Below are 22,021 nucleotides of genomic sequence, written 5' to 3'. Positions count from 1 at the left end.
AGAGTAAGAAAGAGAGAGAAAAGCGAAAGAAGAAAGGGAAAGAAAGAATACTGCATGATCTCTCTTGCATGTGAAATCTAAAATAGTCAAACTCACAGAAGAAGAGAGTAGAATGGTGGTTGCCGGGGCTGAGGCATAGGATAAATGGGGAACGTGTTTTTCAAAGGGCACAAAGTTTCGGTTATGTGATATAAATGAGTTCTGGAGTTCTAATGTGCAGCATGGTGACTGTAGTTAATAATACTATGCTGTATATTTGAAATTTGCTAAAAAGGTAGACCTTAAGTCTTCTCAGCACACAAAAAAGGTAACTATATGAGGTGTTTTATGTGCTAATTAGATTAATTGTGGTAGTCATTTCACAACATATATGTGTATCAAAACACCAGTCGGAGAGAAGTTCCCCTTTAAAGGACAAAAAAAGAACAAACATCAAGCTGTGTAATCGAAATTATACAATTTTTACTTTTTTATTATACTTCAATAAAAGTAAAAAAAAAAAATCTTCAGCTTAGATTTGCCAGATGTATTAGGTTCATGCAAATAGCAAGTAAAAATAAGGATGTCTCAGTTAAACTTGAATTTCAGAAAAACAATAAGTTTATTTTAATACAAGTATGTCTTGTAATATTGGAGATACACTTAAATTTTTTTGTTGTTTACCTGAAATTCAAACTTTACTGGACATCCTGTACTTTATCTGGAAATCCTACCTTGCCTGAAATTCTGCTTCTTATTTGAAGCCAATCCTAATAAGAGTAATAGCTAATATGTATTGAATGTTAAGTCCTGGGTTCTTTGCTAGACACTTTGCAGGGTGCCCGATTCAATGTCCAATTAAAAGCAACCTCTTATTCTTTCATACTTCCTTAGACCGTGCACCACTAATGGCGTTTATCATTGTAGGAGTACTGTCTCCTCCACTAGATCACAAATCTGAGAATTGAAATGTTTTATTGGTCTTTATATTCCCCTGAAAAGGTGTGCACCTTCACTGAGCAAGAAGGCATGAGTGGGTTCCATTGATGTGAAGTTGCCTTGCCGCCTCCCCCAGCAATGCAGACATATGAAGCTTTCTGTAAATGGATGGAAGCCCTGGTGCAAAGCAGTGCACTGTCTGAGCTATGGAAGGCTGCTTTTCTGATCAAGCTCACCCCTGAGGCAGCTTGCTGGGATTTCTAGAGTTAATTGCAGAGCAAAGAGGAAGATCCAGAGCCCTGTCCAGGTTCCAGAGGGCAGTGATTCCATGAAAAGCTGGGTTATACTCACTCACAATGACTGCACTGGCAAAATGTCAGGCTTAGATTGGAAGGCAAAGTTTGATCTCTGCACGCATTTTCCTATACCCACAAGAAGTGCTCCTTTTGGAAAGTGAACACGGTATACAGCAAAGAAGTTCCAGGCCAGGTGCCGTGGCTCACGCCTGTAATCCTAGCACTTCGGGAGGCCGAGGCAGGCAGATCACCTGAGGCTGGGAGTTTGAGACCAGCATGGCCAACATGGAGAAAGCTCATCCCTACTAAAAAAATTCAAAATTAGCCAAGAGTGATGGTGCATGCCTGTAATCCCGGCTACTCTGGAGGCTGAGGCAGGAGAATCGCTTGAACCCAGGAGGCAGAGGTTGCAGTGAGCCAAGATCGCTCCATTACACCCCAGCCTGGGCAACAAGAGTGAAATTCTGTCTCAAAAAAAAAGTTCCCTGAGAGTAACCTGATAGGCCTCAGATAAGTCGGTTGAACATAATCTGATTGAAGGTAAATTAACAGAAAACAATTTGATTGAATGCTACCACGCTAGTTCCATGTCGGGGTATTTCTAAGGATGCCACCTGAGGGCTTTATTCTTGTCTCTCAAACTCAGCACATTTCACGCCCTTACTCAGCAGGCCTCTGCTCACAGAGCACCTACTCAGAGAGTCAGAGAGGCCTCTGGCCACCCAATCTAAAGAGCTGCCATTCTCACATGTCATTTCATTGACTCTGCTTGGTTTTTCCGCATGGTACCTTGTCACTCCTAGACAATGTACATTTGGGAAGGTATTCGTTTATTCTGTGTCTTGCCTACATTAAGCTTCCTGAGGCCAAGGCACAAGGCCTAGCACAAATGCCAACCATAGAGCAAGTCCTGCTCAGTGTCTCCCAGAGGAATGGAAGGCTGGTGATATCATTGCATGGCAGACTTTCCAACATGTGAGACCTGGATTCCAGCTAAATGACATGGGAAAACTCTTTAAATTGTCTGAGCTATAAATGGGATGGTGATGTTTATCTTGCAGGATTGCTGTGAGGATTATGTAAAATGTTGGCCATACACAGCAGGAGCTCTAGAAACAGTAGCTTTTATTGTTCCTCGAATGTGTCATACTTCGTAATAAAATGTTCCCTTGTTTTGACTGTAGTACGAGGAGTCCCAAATGAGGCACTTTTGTAGATCACTCTTTGGCCCCACACTGCAGGCTGCACACCAGGCTGGTCTCTCTGCCCCATGAACAGTCTGTACTGTAAGCTTTGGAGGAGTAGGTTTTGGTTAGATGGAAAACCATGCAAATTAACAGGCAACAAATAATACAAGAACTATCATTTTTTAAAAAGCATGTGACAATAAGGGTATCTTTAAAAGTGCAGAATTGGAAAAAAGACTGAAGAAATTTTCAGTTGCTTAAATTATAATCTGCATGGCTGGGTGCGGTGGCTTACGCCTATAATCTCAGCACTTTGGGAGGCTGAGGCGGGTGGATCACGAGGTCAAGAGATCGAGACCATCCTGGTCAACAAGGTGAAACCCCGTTTCTACTAAAAATATGAAAATTAGCTGGGCATGGTGGCGCGTGCCTGTAGTCCCAGCTACTCGGGAGGCTGAGGCAGGAGAATTGCTTGAACCCAGGAGGCGGAGGTTGCGGTGAGCCAAGATCGCACCATAGCACTCCAGCTTGGGTAACAAGAGCGAAACTCCATCTCAAAAAAAAAAAAAAAAAAAAAAAAATTACAATCTGCTGTGCATTGCATTTTTATTTTTTATTTTTTTTTGAGATGGAGTCTCACTCTGCCACCCAGGCTGGAGTGCAATGGCGTGATCTCAGCTCACTGCAACCTCCACCTCCTGGGTTCAAGCAATTCTCCTGCCTCAGCCTCCCAAGTAGCTGGGATTACAGGAGCCCACCACCATGACCAGCTAATTTTCTGTATTTCTAGTAGAGATGAGATTTCACCATGTTGTCCAGGCTTGAACTCCTGACCTCAGGTGATCCAATTGCCTCGACCTCCCAAAGTGCTGGGATTATAGGCGTGAGCCATTGTGCCAGATTTGCCTTTTTCCTAAAGATAACTACATCCTATTTTCCTTAGCTCTAATGAGAAGGACGTTTGATAGATCTATCCTTTGGAAATTAATATAATATAAACATTTAAATATAATTGTTAATATAAACATTTAAATGCAGGAATTTACACATTTGTTATGCCATAACTTTTGACATGACTAGAATAGTTTTTACTAGTTTTAATAGTTTTATTTGAATGGTGTATAATGCATACAGAAAGAGTAGAAATTCTATAGCTGTATATTTCAGTTTTAAACTATATATACTCATCACAACTTCCACTGGAAAAGTAAAATATGTAACCAGTTATCTAGATATTTGCAATTATTTAAATACAACTTAAAAACACAAAACAAAACAACAGCATTGTTTTGAATGGAATATTTGTCTTATCCTGGGCTGATACCAGAATTTAAATGTATTGATTTCTGAGAGAGGTTCACTCATTCATTCGTCTAAATTTAGCAATTATTAATCCTATGTATACTATTTCTCTAGTCCTGCATATTATTTGCTTGAGATAGAAAGGCAAATAATGTATAGGCTTTTACCTTCAAGTTGCTTACAATTGGCGAGCAAGTCAAATACGTTGTGCAGCTGAGAATTAAGTTGAACTCTGCAAACTCGACATTTTTGTAGGTCAAAACAATGAATATCTGCAGTTTTATATGGTTTAATCTAATGTAAAAAATGGAAAAAATCTGTAAGCTATATGCTGAGTTCTGTTAGGACACACAGAAGAGATGTATTGCTTTTTGTTACATTTTGTGTGAGATATTTCTTTAAAAATCAGATTTAATTCAGGTCTCAAAATACAAGATGTTTCTGAAAAATTCTTATGTCATCTATCATAAAAATCTACATAAATCTGTACATTTGGTATCCTAATAACAAGAAGATAATAGTACTTCGACAGGAAATATTTTGTTAAAACGGTATTAAGTGCATTCTTGGAAAGTACTAAAATTATTTTCTAAATTTTGAAATGACTAAATTATAAAAATTTACAGTATTTTGGCATTTATAAATATAGTCTGATCTATAATGAATTCACTGGACAACACTGGCAAAGCTGTTTAACTTTCTGTAGTTTTTTACTTTTTTTTTTTGTTTTTCTTAGAGACAGGGTCTTGCTTTGTTGCCCAAGCTGGAGTACAGTGGTGCAATCATGGCTCACTGCAGCCTGAACTCCTTGGACTCAAGGGATCATCTCACCTCAGCTACCTGAGTAGCTGGGATTACGGGCTTGTGTATCTTATTTTCTCTATTTGTCTCATGCAGCTCAAGGGTGTTGCAAAAGTTTGTCTTTACCAAGCTGCTTACTGTGAAAGGCGAATGAGCTGGTAGGATGACCTATGTAAGTGTGACTAATGGGCTATTTAATATTTGTTTTCAGAACTCATTAATTTCCTGCCCCCAAGTCATTTCTGCAGAAGTTACAGCTGCAAAGATAAAATAAGAATTTCCTTAATACCCAGAAGTGATTCTGATTGCTCTTAAGAAAGTGAGGAGGGAAAAAAAAGAGCTTTTTTGATCTTGATTGATTCCATCATTGTAATTCTCTTACCTCTTTATTCAGGAAAGACATCCACCAAATTTTTTATAGTTGAATTGCCTTTAGATTAATGACCATTTAATTGAAAATCTTTTTTAGCATTTTTGAGATTAAGATCTATCCTGTTCCAATAATATAATAATAATTCTTTTTTTATCCTTAGGCATAATTTTCATTGTCTTTTACTTAAGCATTTTTTAATCAAGTTCACATAATCATAATGCATACTTTTGAGTGTGTGTGTCTGTGTGTGTGTGGAGAAAGAGAGGGAGAAAGAGGTGAAAATGGAGTGTTTGAGTTCTTCTGATTGTTTTATTTCATTTTTAACTTCAATATCAATTACATAATTCATTTTTCAAAATTAATTTATCTTACCTATATTGTGCTTGATCTAGATTTACTAATTTTTGGCATTTAATGTGTATTAAAACTTAAATGCTAGTTTTGAAAAGTAAAACCATTATACAGATAATCAATTGATGTATTAGTCTCAACAACATGGTTTCATTCTCACATCATATCCATTAAATCAATGATATTCAGCATTGTTTGTCTTGTTTCACTGTGTTTCTTCTATTAAAAATTAGCAAACAAAATCTATCAGTTGGTGTTGACTTAACAGTGACATGTTAAAACTGGAGAAATATCATCTGCAAGGCACATACAATTTACACAAACAATGAATTATATGAACAAAGGGGTAAGTCAATTATCAAGATCCATTTAATTATCCATGGTATTTATTGGGCCCTATATTAATGGAAGGTTTTACATAAAAATTTTACTTAGTTAAAATTCAACAAAAAGTTACTAGAAAAACAGCAGAGAAACCTAAATTGAGGGACATTTTACAAAATTCATGATTGGTACACCAGAACAGACCTTCTTAATTTGCGAAGGTTGTGAAAAGACAACGAAAGACTAAGAAACAGGGGACCAAAGGTGATTAAGGAGATGTGACAACTAAATCTAATGTAGTATCTGGATGGGATCCCGGACAGAAAAGGGACAGTAGTGTAAAAATTGGTGAAATCTGAAAAAAGTGTGAAAGTTAGGCAGTAGCAAGGTACCTGAGTTGGTTTCTTAGTTTTGACAAATGTACTATAGTAACGTAAGACACCAATGCTAAAGAAAACTAGGGCACGGTGTGGTGGCTTACGCCTGTAATCCCAGCACTTTGGGAGGCTGAGGTGAGTGTATCATCTGAGGTCAGGAGTTCAAGATCAACCTGACCAAAATAGTGAAACCCTGTCTCTACTAAAAACACAAAAATTAGCCAGGGGTGTTGGCGCATGCCTGTAATCCCAGCCACTCAGGAGGCTGAGACTGGAGAATGACTTGAACCTGAAAGGCAGAGGTTGCAGTGAGCTGAAATCACACCACTGCACTCCAGCCTGGGCAACAGAGTGAGACTCCGTGTCAAAAAATAAGAAAAAAAGAAAAAGAAAACTAGGTGATCATCTAGAGAAAACTGTATAGTACCTTTACATATTTTATGTAAATAAAAATATGATTCCAAAATAAAACTTTATTTGAAAGCAAAAGCAAAAAAAATTAAAGTTTTAAAATTATATTTCCAAACTTAACATGATTCAAATCCCACGTAGCTATACCAATCTTAAGAGTAAAAAACAACTCAATTTTCTTTTTGTTTTATTTTATGAAGCAATTACATATATTATCTCACTTGACCCTTACTGCAGCTTTGTGATGTAAGGAGAACAAATTGTGAAGGAAAACATTTCCAGTCCAAGGTCTCTTAAATGTTAGGTCATATTGTTTTAATGTCACATTTTAACTATTTGTCTCTGAAGATTTGAAAGACTCCACTTTCATAACAGAGTGGAATCTGCCCTACTCTGTTTATCTAAGTAGAGTCAACATTCAGATTTATTTATTGAGGATTCTCCACTTGCCTCAGTTCACCTCACCCTTTAAAGTTGCCAGTAGAAGAAAATCTGGGTGAGGACCTGGGAAATAGGAGTGAGGTCCAAGGATACTGGATTTTGGATTTGGGAAACACACTTTTGACCCAATTATAGCCGTGATTAAATGGCATGATCCTGAATTTACCACAGTTTGTTCCTTCAAATATTTCCCAAAGAAATTGAGGTGAGCAAGAGCTTAAAATTGTACCAGCTATCCTTCCCAGAAAGCTTTCAAGGCTGCTACCGAGCAGTGTTCTGTAAGCCATGGTTGAGCCTACCATCAGGGCCCAGAATGAGCCAGTGGCCACAGTAGCATTTGGGTCAAAGCTCATGTTTTGGATAACCATTTGTCTATCTTTTTCCTTCTTCTTTTTTTTTTTTTTGAGACAGTCTTACTCTGCCACCCAGGCTGGAGTGCAGTGGCGCCATCTGGGGCTCACTGCAACCTCCACTCCCTGGGTTCAAGCGATTCTCCTGCCTCAGCCTCCTGAGTAGCTGGGACTACAGGTGCGTGCCACCACACCTGGCTAATTTTTGTATTTTTTAGTAGAGATGGTTTTCACCTTATTGGCCAGGTTGGTCTCAAACTCCTGACTTCATGATCCACCTGCCTTGGCCTCCCAAAGTGCTGGGATTACAGGTGTGAGCCACTGTGCCCAGCCCTTTCTTTTCTTTTCTTTTCTGGTTTTTTGTTTTTTTATTTTTTTATTTTTAATTTTGAGACAGGATTTCATGCTGTCACTTAAGCTGGAGTGCAATGGTGCAATCAGGGCTCACAGCAGCCCTGGCTTCCTGGGCTCAACTGAATTTCCCACTTCAGCCTCCCAAGTAGCTGGGACCACCACCTTGTCCAGCTAATTTTTGATTGTTTTTTATATAGACAGGGTTTCTCAATGTTGCCCAGAATGATCTCGAACTCCTGGGCTCAAGTGATCCTCCTACCTTGGCCTCCCGAAATGCTGGAATTGCAAGTGTGAGCCACTATGCCTGGTGTTTTTTTCCTTCTTAAAGCAAAAAAATATTAATAGGCTTCCAGTATATAGATCATGAGTGGAGAATGACTACAATTGATGTATACTTTTATGAGGTGAGTTAATTCTGTAACAAGCATCTGTTCCAAAATATTTGTGAAATCCGTCTCCTGAGAATCAATATAATCAAAACTATGTTCTCTGATTATAATGCAATAAACTTAAATAATAATTAAAAATAGACAGTTGAAAAACTCACAAACTTTAGAACCAAATAATATTCACTTCATAACCCTTGGGTTCAAAAGGAAATCAAGGAAAATTATAAATACTCAGATTGTGGATAGATCTTTGTTTTTTCATTCTGCTTTCAAACCGTAAACTCATATGTGGATAGAGCTTAAAAACGCAATGCTGAAATTACAAAGTAATAAGTATTATGAAGACTTCAGCAGTGATTCTCAAAAGATTTGTGGTGAAGGACCAGTTTTATTAAAATTCTAATCAGTCACAGACCAATCTTTTATACAATACAATAAAAATAATTTATAGAAAAATGAAATGTTAAAAAGTAATGATATTCAAAATATAGGCCCAAATTTTTATCATGAGATTTGAAAGATATAAAATTACATCTCAATAATAATCAGAACAAACAGAACATAGGAAAAGGCTTCTCCATGCTAATTCTCAGTTTTTGTACTTAATACAGAAGAGTAACAAGAGTGTGGGAATCAGTATTCTGAATAACATTAATTTATAGCATAATGTCATTTGTAGAATTTAAAAGTACATACACACCAAAAACAATCCATGATTGATAGGAATGCATATAAATAAAGAAACAAACATCAAATCTGTTGAGGTGGTTGTTTATTAAGGGGAAGATGGAACAAAAAGGAAATGTGAATAAATGAGAATCAATCAATCCACAGAGTGACCCAGCACAGACCAATGAGAATGATGTACTGAGTGTGATTAACTCAACTTCTGTCTCTGCATGTACATACACACACACACATGTGCATGCACAGACACACACAGAGATAAATGACACGTAGTCTTTCCCACATTCTTGGTCTCTTTCACCAGACTCGTCTTACTATCTTTAACTTTTTCTCCCACTCTTAGAGCTACATCAAAGTGATAAGAAATCAGCGAGTACACATATTTTCCCCAGGGTTAAAAGTGTACTTTGTTTTCACCCTTTTCATCTGAATAAACTGAAGTTATCTATTATAAACACTTGGGCTAGTTTATACTAATTAGAATCAGAGCAAAAGAATTTTAGATCTTGGAAAAATTTCAAGTATGCTGTCTGTACTTATATTTTTTCATTTCTCACTCACTTTCAACCCACCCACAGATATGAAACAGAATCTACAGAGGTATATTTTAAAGCTTGGTATTTGGCCAGTAAGTCATCACCCTCTCGGTTTGATTCAAGAACTCTGCTCTGCCGTTGTGTGGTTTGAAATCACAGTATTGCTACCCCTGGTATCTTCCTTTGTAGAAGCTTCCCTCTGTAGGTTTGTCACAGTTGTGAGACACCGCACATCTGCTTTGCACTTAGCCTCGCTACTTTTCAGTGACCAGAGTTTTTCTGTGTACAGGAAAATAAAGGGGAGGGCTTAGCAATAGTCACTTGTGGTTTGAGCTGTGAAAAAAAAAATCTGTCTCTAGGAAGCCTCAAACTACTTTTTTGTTTGTTTGTTGAGACTGACTCTTTCTCTATCACCAGGCTGTACTGCAGTGGTGTGATCTCGGTTCACTGCAATCTCCACCTCCAGGTTCAACTGATTCTCCCGCCTCAGCCTCCCGAGTATCTGGGACTACAGGCGCACCCCACCACACCCAGCTAATTTTTGTATTTTTAGTATAGATGGGGTTTCACCATGTTGGCCAGGATGGTCTCGATCTCTTGACCTTGTGACCCGCCCGCCTCGGCCCCTCAAAGTGCTGGGATTACAGGTATGAGCTACCACTCCTGGCCCAAACTCTTTTTTTCACTTAAAAGGTTTTTGGTTGATTTCTCAAGATAACCCTTTCAATTGCCACTTTGTTTAAGGAGACATGATGCAATTGAGTCTGGATGGATTTTTCATACTTTAGTTCTTTCTGAAGCTGAATATTAACAACTAAACAAGTAAATTTTTGAAATTCATTTTTTTCTCTATCTTACTGAGTTGCAAAGTTAACCACAAAATTAATATGTACTGATTAAAACAAGTCAAACAATGCAGAGGTATCTAAAGAAAAAGTTAGTAGCCCCTTCCTGCCAATGAATGCTGGATTATTCAACATGCAGATCAAGCTTATAGTCAGGATACCTGCAAAAATCAGGAGATTAAAATGTTTTTGAAAGAATGCAAGAATGCTCTGTTTGGTATTTCAGAAGAAGCATTGGACAAGTAATCATGGGAGACATCAGAAATCTTTAGACTTCTTTATATTTATTTTGTGTTTTAGTATTTTTGTCTTGTTTTGCTTTTGAGACAAGGTCTCACTTTGTTGTCCAGGTTGGAGTGCAGTGGCACAGTCACGGCTCACTGCAGTCTCAATTCCCCAGGCTCAAGTGATCCTCCCACCTCAGTTTTCCTGGTTGTTAGGACTATGGGTGTACTCCACCATACCTGGCCTTTTTCGGTACTTTTTATGGAGACGGTTTTACCATGTTGCCCAGGCTGGTCTCAAACTCCTTGGCTCAAGTGATTTTCCCATCTTGGCCTCCCAAGTACTGAGATTACAAGTGTGAGCCATTGTGTCCAGCCATGTTTTAGAATTTTCATGTAATTATATATTGTAGATTGTTTGAGAGGAGAACAAATATGTAGAAATAGTGATATTTGTCAATATTATATTTTGTTCATAAAGTATATATATATAACTTTACATAATTTTTATTTTAGAATTATTTTTACATCTTAAAATTTCACTTATATCATAAATATTTTCATGTTCATAAAAAGCTATTATGATTATTATGCAATCATTGTATTTTATTTCATTGTACTAATAAACTATCTTGCCTGTCCATTCTTCCACTGTTAAGCATTTTCTTAATTTCCTACTAACATGCAATTTACATCTATATTTTTATTTCTGTATATAACTATTTTCTTTTTTAAAAATGATTTTTTGGAGTAAATCACTGGAGTGATATTGCATGAAAACTTATGAATATCTGTATATCCCTTCATAGCTATGACCAAATTGCTCACCCAAAGGATTTGATAGTTTCTCAAAAGGTAAACTGTATGCATTCTGGGTTTAGAAGTGGTTTAGAGGATGAGAAGATGGTGGCAGGTGAGGTTGGATGTAAGAAAGGGAACAGGAAGTGGGTGATTGCCCTTATTCTGGCAAGAGATGTGTATCTCAACAACAATGGTGACAGTCCATATAGAGGAGAAAATGAATATAATAAATGTTTAGGAGGTGAATTCAGCAGGCTTGATGGGTAATTGGATATGCGGAGGGATATGGGGTGGAAGATTAGAGGATGAGTCACTGTTTTATTGCATTTGAGGACTGGATGGAATAGAACAGGTTTGGGAGAGTGGAGGATACTGAGCATACCATGCACTCTATCCCCAAATCCAGCACAGTGGCTACCACAAAGAAGGCATTCAATAAATGTTAATTGAATAAATGCTTCATGCATACATGAATGTAAGAAGGCTGCAAAGAATGAATCGATCTATTTTCCAAAGCCTCCCACGTCTTCAGTTGTATATCTAGAAGTACTGTTTTTATCTCCTCAATAGGATATCTTAAATTCAGCACTCCTGAGAACAAGAAAGTGAAAAGCTTTAGAAGGAAATTGTGGGCCTGGCACAGTGGCTCGTGCCTTTTTTAATCCCAGCACCTTGGGAGGCCAAGGTAGGAGAATCACTTGAGGCCAGGCATTTGAGACCAGCCTGGGCAACATAGTGAGACCTTTTCTCTACAAAAATAAAAATTAAAAAATTTAGCCAGGTGTGGTGGTGCACTCCTGTAGTCCCAGCTACTCAGGAGGCTGCAAAAGGCAGATCACTTGGGCCCAGGAGTTTAAGGCTGCAGTGAGCTATTATTGTGCCACTGCATTCCAGACTGGGTGACAGAGTGAGACCCTATCTCTTAAAAAAAAAAAGTAAATAAGAAAAGTATGGAAAGAAAGAAAGTACAAAGCAAAAGCTCAGGACTTCCAAAAAACCAGACGCATCTCTCATAAAATTAGCCAATTACTTCCCACAATCAGCCTTATGCTAAGTTACGTAGATTTAGCTGTTCATTAGAGAGTTGGCGAAAGAACCTGAACTCAGGCTGCTAAAAAGTCAATATCCCTGAATCAGAAGGAAGAGACGGTTCCATCCAGCTCACTTCATGACCAGTGAGAAACAGGGCAAATGGTTCCCTAAAGCTCTCTGCTCTGAGTTGCAGTCCTCTCAGAGTGACCAGGTCCCACTGCAGATGTTTGGAGCTAAAAGGTTCTGCTAGGAGAATCGCTAAGCAGCTTTCCCAACTCCAGCTGCCCTTTAGGTACCATGCATCTTATTGTGTGGTTGTGACTCATGCTTAGTGCTTAAGTTCTTGTATGGAATATTGTCATTTTGGGTTGCTGTATTTTCCTGTATTTTTCCTATATCTCCTGGAGGGCAAAAACCGTAATTGCTGTTTCCTTTGTAACTCTGCAAGAGTTAGGTATAACATTTAGCGTAAAATGAGGACTCAAGTACTACTGATGATTGCTCAATTGTAATTAGTAAATTGGTGAAAAGTGGTGGTTTTTAATGGTCAATAAAAAGTACCACGTTTCTAGTCTTAGGAAACAAAAGGTTTATTGAAATGCATGTAGATAAATTATCACCAGCATAAAACTGTTAGTGGAGTTTTCAACAAGGGGTCTTTCGTTCTTAAAATGAAGTGAAGCTTTCCAAGTCCATTGTCCAATAGGAAAATATTGTATTTCTCTGTTCAGATAAAGTCCTTTAAAAAAGTAAATCTCTTTTGAAATGGTCTTTTAAACATCTCCAGCCTGTGAATATATATAACAAAACAAAAAAGTATTAAAAAGATATCATTTTCTCCATTGAAAAAGAAAAATTAAATAGGAATGATTTAGGGCTAATAAACAATGAAAATACTTAGGCATTTGAAACTCTAAAATTTTCTTCTATTTTATTAAGTATATGCTAAAATATTGGAGATAAGAAAAATAAATAATTTACCAAGACAAAATAAATGACAAGAGGTCATAAAAATGCAAATAAAGTCAATCATTTTATTATTATATATTTAGGAACAAAGTGGAAAGGTTATCACCTCAAATAAACAATTTTTAAATAACTTTGATGTCAGTCCTTTGGAAATACTGTCTTAAGTGAGTTTTAATTTCCAGTGAAGGTTAAATATCCTTCATAGAAGACTTGAAATCAATAAATATAGTAAGAGAAAATAGGAAGAAACTTTCAGAGAATTTCTGAAACTTGGTGGGTCAATAGGAACTAGCAGTTAACTTCCTACTCATAATCCTCAGGGTAAGGTGACTCATAGTCTATTTCCACAGGATGCTCTGCTCTGACCTGTTTGGAGCCCCCCAGGTGGTGCTGCTGTCCTTCTCCAATGGAGAGTCTGTTGAATGGGATTATCTTCATAGTGGTTTTCTTCATGGAATACCACCGGGATTTCCAAGTGGCCCAAATAATGCCATTATCGTAACCATTAGGAGTAGATGCTTTTGAGTAAGTGCCACCTAAAACAAGTTGTAGATATACATATCATCATTCTGGAATCTTTTACCTCTGCAAGTCTATGAAGAACTGTCTATTACCATGTGCATTGCCAGTTACGTAAAATTTATAGCATTATCTGCTAACTGAAAATATCCCCAAAGATTCCTAAAATCTCAATTTATAATTAAAATAAACATATTATTAAACAACATCTGTGTTGTGACTCATGGTCACATCCACACTTTACGTTTATTCATTACTGGTGGGCTAGAAACCCAAAGTTCCCTAACTGGCCTCTTTCCGTAAGCTTATTCATCCTGGACTCAGCTACTGTGGACCATCTTTCCTCTGGCAGGTTAGAAGAGAAGGAACCACAAGAGTCCTCATGAGATCATCTCAGGTTATTTGAAAGCACAATTTTATTGGTTAATTGAAGCAAGGCTGAGAAACTTTATGAAATGGTTCTGGAATTGTTATTTTATGTCTCTATCGTAAAGTGCAACCTCTGTTGATTTGCCTTTTCCTTGTCCTAGGGAAGCAGATATCGTGTAATTTCATAAAGAGCTTGTCAGAGCACAGCACTGGCATGAACCACAGGCTCTGGCATGACTCCTCGGTCATACAGATCAAGAGTCTCTTCTCTTTGTATGGTTTGTGGGTGCAAAGATAAGTTATGTTTCTCCAATTCAAAAACGTTGTGAAAACCAGTTACTTTAAATAAACTTTGCAAAGATTCCTAGTTGGTGATTGGCTAGGACAGTGCCATCAGGAGGTAAGTTTGCTCATCTCGGTAGATGAGGAGACTATGGTTTGCTATAATCCTGGAATGACTTGGGACACTGGTTTCACTCACCTACCTAGCAGATATGTGTGGGAAAGCCCTACTGATGCTAACCAGGTCTGGTCTGACTGGTTTGGCTTTCCCCAGGTGGTGCTGGAGTCCTTCTCCAATGGAGAGTCTATTGAATAGAATTATCTTCATAGTGGTTTTCTTCATGGAATACCACTGGGATTTCCAAATAATGCCATTATCGTACTATGGATCCTTTAGCATCGGTAAGGCTTCTCACGCATAACTGCTGGGTGTATAAGTGAAACCAGTGTTCCAAACCATTTCAGGCTTATGGTAAACCATACCTCTTCATCCAACCCCCATCCCAAAATAAGTGTCTACTATCCTCAGACTGGTCTCTTCTCTGAAGCTTTCACAAACCCCTGCCCTTACCAGTACTTGCCGCTCTTTATTCTGTTCCTCCAAACACCTGCTCACTGTGTGTATCTGACACATGGCTCATGGGAAGCCAGGTTAATGTGTCAACAAGCATCCATACAGTAATGCTAGTCTATCCAGATCATATATGTGGTATATCTAAAGGATATACCATAACCCACAGTGACAGTTTCAGGTATAATGACAAACCACTGGATATTTTGCAGCAGGTGGATTTCTTTAGAAGGGCTAAGTTTAGGCATGAACTTGGTATTATCCAGTTCCAGTTTCAAATAAGGAACTTAGTTGAAATAAAGAGACATGATATCATCCCTACTATCTTTATAAATTATTCTTCATTTCTTCATATCTTTTTTTTTTTTTTTTTGCAAATACTATATTCTACACATTAACTTGGAATCTGAGAAAGGAAAACATACCTTGGTAATAAACTCCATTGAGGTGGCCAGCGTGGCACTTGTTCATCCACCAACCAGATCCGTCCTGTTCAGCACAGTTGCCTTCAAACTTATCATTGTCATTGTCCCAGGTACTAAACTGCATGCCATTATGGGATGTGAAAAACTTGTCGCTAGGATCATCACCAAAATCATAGCCATCGAAGGCATCTCCAGCATCTCCACCAATGAAGTAGGCATATGTTAGGCGGTACTTATCAGCTTCAGCTCCCACCTTGAACATGGCATAGTCTGCAGTACTGAGAAGAAGGGAATACAGCCATCACATTCTGACCCTCCTCAGGGACCTCAGAAGTTCCCTCTTTCATAGGACAGTTCCTTGGAATTTTTGACTTTGTTTCTTAAGGTTGAAATGTGCTCATTGAGTAAGTTTTTGCAAATCTGGCAAGAGGCAATGGATACGTGAACCAGTCCACAGCTGATTAACACTACCTGGGATGGGTCTAGAAGCCTTCAAAGCATTTTGGTAAAAACTAATAATTACACTCACTTGAATGCTTTTCTGCTTGTTTCAGTCTAAGGTCAAATCCGGATGTGCAGATGACCCTAATTTTATGTTTTCTACTTTTATGTAAATTATCTGACAGTGAGTGACCCTTAATTAATGTACCAAACTTGAAGGAGGTACAGTTCCATTAGCCACTCATACCACCTGAAGGATTAGGTGCTAAAGGGCTTTTATTTCCCAATACAGTGTGGTAGTGGCAAGAAGGATAGCTTCTGAGAGCATCGAAGGCATTACACAAATGAAGTTTTGCCTGTGTGGTCCAAAGCATGTGAACATGTGAAGGAGTTAGAACAAGATTTTTTTCCTGGAAAAAAATTGTACAAGTGGGCCATAATTCTACAGAGTAAGGGAAAGGATGGGCCTTAATGAATGAACAGAAATTTCCAGAAAATGTTTAGCCGTTTTTCTAATCTCCAGTACCTGAGAAATGGAAGATCCTCTCATAGAATAAGGTCTACTGGCTATAGCACTTTCAGGATTAAAAACCAACCAAACAAACAAACAATAAAAAAATCCACGTGTTTGCAGACAATATAATTCACTATTCCTTAAACATAACAAGAGCGTTGGATATTTTTCTCCATTTTAATTATGTATCTGTGTTTAAAACCTTCAAATAGCTCAAGTGAAAAGAAGCTCTAGATCACCAAAAGAGCAAGCTGATTTAATTTGAGGGTAGCTCATGATTTGACAGAATAAATGGCCATTGAAGGCGCTGGGAAGTCTGAAGAGACTGGATTTGCTTTTCAACCAGGATAGTTGATAACAGGACAGGCTCTAAAGTTAAACTACTCGAGTTCGAATTCTACCTCTACCATTTATCAGCAATGTGACTTTGAGCAAGTTAATCTGTAAAATGGGATTAACAATAATACCTGCTTCAAGAAATAGTAATTTGTACTAGATAAAATTATAATTTTATGCTCAGTTTCTGGGACTGATTAAAAGTTCAGTCATTAGCTATTATTCTGAATGGCTCCAGGGTAAGTAGACTGTACCAAAACACTCAGATTCATCCTGAATAGAATCTACCTTTTTGGACTGCCCAAGAACCAAACTGACTCCTGGAGAAAATGGTGTCTGGATGGGCTGTTTGCATTTTGTCAGGCTACATTTGCCATTGTCTATTGATAGATGGAAAGTACATTTTCCAGATAATCTTTTTGTTGTTGTTGTTGAGACAGAGCCTCGTTCTGTTGCCCAGGCTGGAGTGCAATGGTGTGATCTCGGCTCACTGCAACCTCCATTTCCTGGGTTCAAGTGCTTCTCCTGCCTCAGCCTCCTAAGTAGCTGGGACTACAGGTGCATACCACCACACCAGGCTAATTTTTGTATTTTTGGTAGAGACAGGGTTTCACTGTGTTAGTCAGGCTGGTCTCGAACTCCTGACTTTGTGATCCGCCTGCCTCAGCCTCCCAAAGTGTTGGGATTACAGGTGTGAGCCACTGCGCCTGGCTGACAATCTTTATAATAAAAAGTCAGAAGTCCTTTCAAAATAGTACCTGGTTTTGCCACTCCAGTCTTCCAGTTGTACTCTTAATGCATATGGGATGGCAGACTGTGTGCTTATCAAATGAATCTTCTCATTTCCCAGCCAAAATTCTGTTGTGCCGGTAGGAGACAGATGTCCAAATCCTTCTTTATATTGAATCCAGTTTTTCTTGAAATCCACACTGCCATCAAGTCTCTAATTACACATTTGCATAGGCAAAAGGAGAAAATAGATTATCGATACATGTAAAGAAAATGCTGTCAACATTTTGCCAAAAATATGAAGCATAGGTTCTATCAACTCCCAGCTAAGTGATCGCGGCCAAGCTACCTCAATTTCCTCATCTATCAAACAGGAAAAATGATGCTTACTTCTTAGGGTTGCTGCAAGGATTACAAGAGAGAATATAAGAGAAATACTTAAGAGAGTTCCTGGCACATTGTAAATTCTAAATTAATGGTAGTATTAAAAAAGACACCTAGATGACTTTAGAACTCTAGCTGGATATTACTGATTCTCATGCTTATGAAGGAATAGCCAACCCATTGCTCGTTGGTGTCTGGCAACTAATGCTTCCACCATTCACTCCCTCTGAGCGCCCCCTGCAGGAATAGTTATAACAGTGGCAGGAGGTAAACAGAAGGCAAAGGAGCCAAGATTCCTAATGGGTATCAGCCAATGGCAGAGGCAACAAAGGTCCCTTTTCTTAGAGCAGCCCAAGTGTATCCTCTGGTGTGTGAAAGGGTGGTGGTGGGTGGTTGTGCTTTATCGTTTTGTGATGGGCAGTCTCAGGTCTTGACCTACCTGACAAAAGAGTTCCTTTCTTGTTTTTTGTCACTATGGTACTATGATTATGTGCCATCACACATCTACAAAGTCAGTGCCAGCACAGTATAGAGTCAAGGCACGGACTCTGAAACGGTACTGCCTAGGTTCAAATGCTGACTCCGTTGCTTATTAGTTATGTGGTCTTGGGCAAGTTATTTAACCTTGTGTGTCTCAGTTTCCTTTTCTGTATATAGGAGTAACAGAAGTACCTACCTCGTAGGGCCATTGCAAGGATTAAATGAGCTAGTGTTCGCAAGGTGCTTAGAAAAGCATCTGGCATATGGCAGAAACAATTAAACACTTAGTAAACACACATGGTGAAGAAAAAATTACCTTCTGAAGTACAGTCCATCCATTTCCAGCCCCATCAATTTCACAGTAGACTAGGAATTGCTGCTTAGCTTTCAGAGGTTTGATAAAGTAAAGCCCACTCTGCTTAGCTCCCTTATTGGCAATGTCTTGACAATCTGGAGAAGAAGAATAGACTTTTACTGTGGCTTGAAATCCAGGTAGGACTGTGCCAGCCTTGAAAATTAGCTTTTAACATATAGTCAACTATTCATTTTCCAAGAATAATTTTCTTACTTTTCACATCATCATTCCTTTTAAACTCTTTTTTAGCTATTCAAGAAAGGTCTAGAGAATTGAAATTCTTAGACTTAATGGCTAGCCACTTTCTAAACTATTTCTATGCATTGCAGTACATTCTCCTTTACGATATTTACTTTAATGAACCTAATTCCCACATAACCCTCATCACTTACCTTTCCCAGTTGTATCGTGGATTTGCACTGTGTCTTTGCAAGGTTCCTGGCACTGTGCTTCAAGCTGGGCTACCTTCTGTTTTAAGTTAACAATCTTTTGATTATTTGAATTATATATTTCCTGCAAAAATCTACAAACAAAAAAATAAGATAACAAAAATAAGTATTTCTTTCAGAAAAATGATTTCATATTTTCTCTGGAAACTGCTAACTAAATATTTTCTCAATAATTACTTTCTGATAAATTATTCCATTCTTGGGGAAAATGTAAAGTTATATCACTAAATTAAGATGAATTAAAATTTTAGTATATGTGCTGCCAAAGTGAGCACAGGATGAATTAAAATTATAAACTTTTTGAAAAAGAAAAACAAAACCAAAAAATCAATTAAAACAGGAACACAAAGTTGACCTGAATCTTTTCACCTAGAATGGGGCATATTGTCTCAACTCCAAACACAAATAACAAAGTCCTTGTCAATAAACAAATGTCATTGGCATTTTGCTTTTTACTTTGTGCATAAGGGGCAGCAGATAACAACGTGCAAGAGTAATGAGACTGGTTAACAGGAACACTCCCCGATGCTTTACAAGCAGGAAAGGCTCAGTTCAGTAATTCACACGTGCTGAAATAGTATTCCTTTCACTTGTGGATCTACTGAGGATATACTCATAAGCTTCAATCAAATGAGGAAGGGATCTGGAACGTTACTACATGTAAAATAAAACAACAGATACTTTCCCTTTCTTTTTTAATGTTTTTGGTTACATAGTTTTGGGAATTGACTGGGGGAAGTAAAACGCTACTTTTGTAGTTACTTACAGGGTGGCTTGTAAATATTCAAAAATGATAGAAAACCGTTTACAATGCATAAACTGTTCTGTCTTTCTTTGAAGTAAAAAAGGGTAAACAAGCTATTTGTCCACTTTTCCCCTCTACTTTGTCCTAGGCAATTTCTGTACAATAATCTCCTTCAACTTCAATGATGGACAATAATAATGCAAGTAATAAGAAGAACAATAATAACAATGGCCCTTTGATAGTAAAAAGAGGAGAAATCTTTCCTGGGCCACTTTTCCCTACCCACCATTTATCTCAGTTTCTCAAGCTGCTTTGAGAACAATTTAGAAAAAAAAATTGGGGAAAAAAATTAAAACTGTATCTGAGACCTTATGTTCCTAAAGTTTATGAGTCCCTGAGAAGCTGTTTACAGAGACATTCACTTCTAAATGAAGGGAGGAGACTCCGAAGGTTCATTCTGCAATGATCAACACGTAGCTTTGCAATGTTTGCTACATTTAGTCTCTTCATATAAGTTTTTTTCCTGCTTCACCTTCAATATAATTTACTTAGGAGCCAAAATCCTTACTTTGCTTCTGCTTGCTACTTTTTTTTTTTTTTTTACCAACAATTTGTCAACATTTCAATAAATAGGATTTTATTTTCAACACCCAAATTCCTATGAGATTAATTTTACGTTGTAAGATAAATGGGGGATGGGGAAAAACATTTATATAAATGTGGTCAAAATAGCGTTTGAAGACATCTAGAACATCTTTCCCCAATGTGATTATTATAAGCAATTATAACCCAGCACAAGTTATAATGCACTAAAAACTTCTACCTTCACGATGTTCAAGATAGGCATAATGCCACTGGGATATTAGAAATGGGGAAAACACATTAAAAAATTACTTTCACTCAAGTATAGAATATTAAATTAAAACCAAATCTGTCTTGCAGAGCAAATTAAAATAAAAATGCTTACCGAATACTTGCGTCATGTGTTAAAATCAGTGCTTCATATTTCATAATTTCTTCTAACATTTTCTTGGACTTCATAGTAGCACCCTCTATCATATCTGTAATATAGGATCAGAGACATAAAAATCTTTAAGCAGACAGAACAACTCAAACAACAGCAAAAGAACTTCACAGATGATTTTTTTGGGTCAGTAGTCTTTATTTTCTCACTTGGTTTTGATGGCTCATCAGGATTATAACTGACTTGGATTGCTTTTACCAGTTCTTTGACTTCTGATGTTTTGTTTTCAACTTGACGTAAGAGGTCTTCCAAAGCCTGTAGATCCTTGTCTACTTTGGTTTGATAAGTAGATAGGAAATCTGCAATGCCACAGGTAGTTGGGCAATAACTACCCTGAAAATATAACAGGAATTAAATATGTTGACAGATGCTACATGTAACATCTATTAAGAAAAATAGGTAAAACCTAGACTATGTATTTAAAACGTTGCAAGTGCTAGATGGTATTTATGAGGAAATTATTTCTATTCCTCTGCCCCTCTCCAGTTCACACACAAAGGGAGAAACATAAAAACTACTTACGAATCTTTCATCTAAGATGCAGCAGTTGTCTCTGGTAGCAACGTACTAAAAGAGAAAACATACAGACATTTCACTAGTTTATTATCTGTTTTATTTTCCAGCTTTCCATTTAAAAAAATGTTTCGTGAAGAGCACACTTACTGCCACACATGTTGAAGAGAGTAATAAAAGAGCATAGAAGTAGAGAATTAAATTCCGGGGATGCAAGGACCAACTCATGATGTCTGGGTGCCCGGAGTTCCGAGCCTTGTAGCGTCAGCACTGTCACCTCTCCGGCTCCAATTGTCCCTTTATGTCAGCTCCTGGGACAGCCAGGACTGCTAGTGGCTGGAGCTGATCACGGGGCCTCCTTACCAGAAGGGTGGGGAGGTCTTTCCTGTTCCCTTTTCCTCACTCTGGCCCCCAACCTATACCGTCAGGTTCCCAGATTTTGCACACAGGTTGAAGCTCCTCCCTTTTGGCCCAGCTCAAGGTTTTTTCTCTGATCCAAAATTATCCGCAAAGGCTAGTGAAGCATTATCCATTGCTGTGAGGAGGCGGGCGGTACCGGAGGCGGCGTGATGCAACTTCTTCCAGTACATGGCTGAGAGCAAACAGATGTGACCTCAAACCCAGCAAACCCAGTCTGTCCTTGTGATGGGGCCTGCTGCCATCACCCAAACTACCGAAAAAACTTTGTAGAAATCAGTTAACATTATTATTTTTAACCTGTAGCTGTGGCGGGAGGAGACTGACTTCCCCCATGCCCCAGTTCACTATTCCCAGGAACGAATGACCCTGGAAATACATTCCTGTCTCTCTGTGTTAAGCATATTCATAGGCTTTCAGTTCTCAGGGAGATTTTGACCTCAATTTTCCTCTTGTCTGAAAGATGGGTATGGCACCCCATCTGCCACAGAGAGAAAAGA

General features: G+C 38.1%; 1 protein-coding gene across 1 annotated transcript; it reads right to left on the bottom strand.

Moving 5' to 3' along the window:
• Nucleotides 1-12,564: 12,564 nt before the first annotated feature.
• Nucleotides 12,565-21,454, bottom strand: FGG (fibrinogen gamma chain). The gene is made up of 10 exons (XM_012448514.3): nt 21,255-21,454; nt 21,114-21,158; nt 20,741-20,924; nt 20,535-20,628; nt 18,766-18,896; nt 18,335-18,468; nt 17,184-17,368; nt 15,135-15,412; nt 13,335-13,504; nt 12,565-12,787 (listed from the first exon to the last, which is right to left on the bottom strand). The coding sequence occupies exons 1-10, from the start codon at nt 21,330-21,332 to the stop codon at nt 12,773-12,775; spliced, it is 1,314 nt and encodes a 437-aa protein (XP_012303937.2). The 5' UTR covers nt 21,333-21,454; the 3' UTR covers nt 12,565-12,772.
• Nucleotides 21,455-22,021: the final 567 nt, after the last annotated feature.

Source organism: Aotus nancymaae, unplaced genomic scaffold (assembly GCF_030222135.1).
Source record: "Aotus nancymaae isolate 86718 unplaced genomic scaffold, 86718_ANA_hifiasm-v0.15.2.pri h1tg000033l, whole genome shotgun sequence".
Taxonomy (NCBI): Eukaryota; Metazoa; Chordata; class Mammalia; order Primates; family Aotidae; genus Aotus; species Aotus nancymaae.
This window is presented reverse-complemented; position numbering and strand designations above follow the sequence as displayed.

Coding starts and splice junctions, on each gene's coding strand:
- FGG (XM_012448514.3), bottom strand. CDS start 21,332: ATGAGTTGGTCCTTGCATCCCCGGAATTTAATTCTCTACTTCTATGCT. Junction 18,469..18,765: donor CCACGATACAACTGGGAAAG/GTAAGTGATGAG, acceptor CTTCTTCTCCAG/ATTGTCAAGACATTGCCAAT. Junction 15,413..17,183: donor GACTGGAGTGGCAAAACCAG/GTACTATTTTGA, acceptor CCTTCTTCTCAG/TACTGCAGACTATGCCATGT.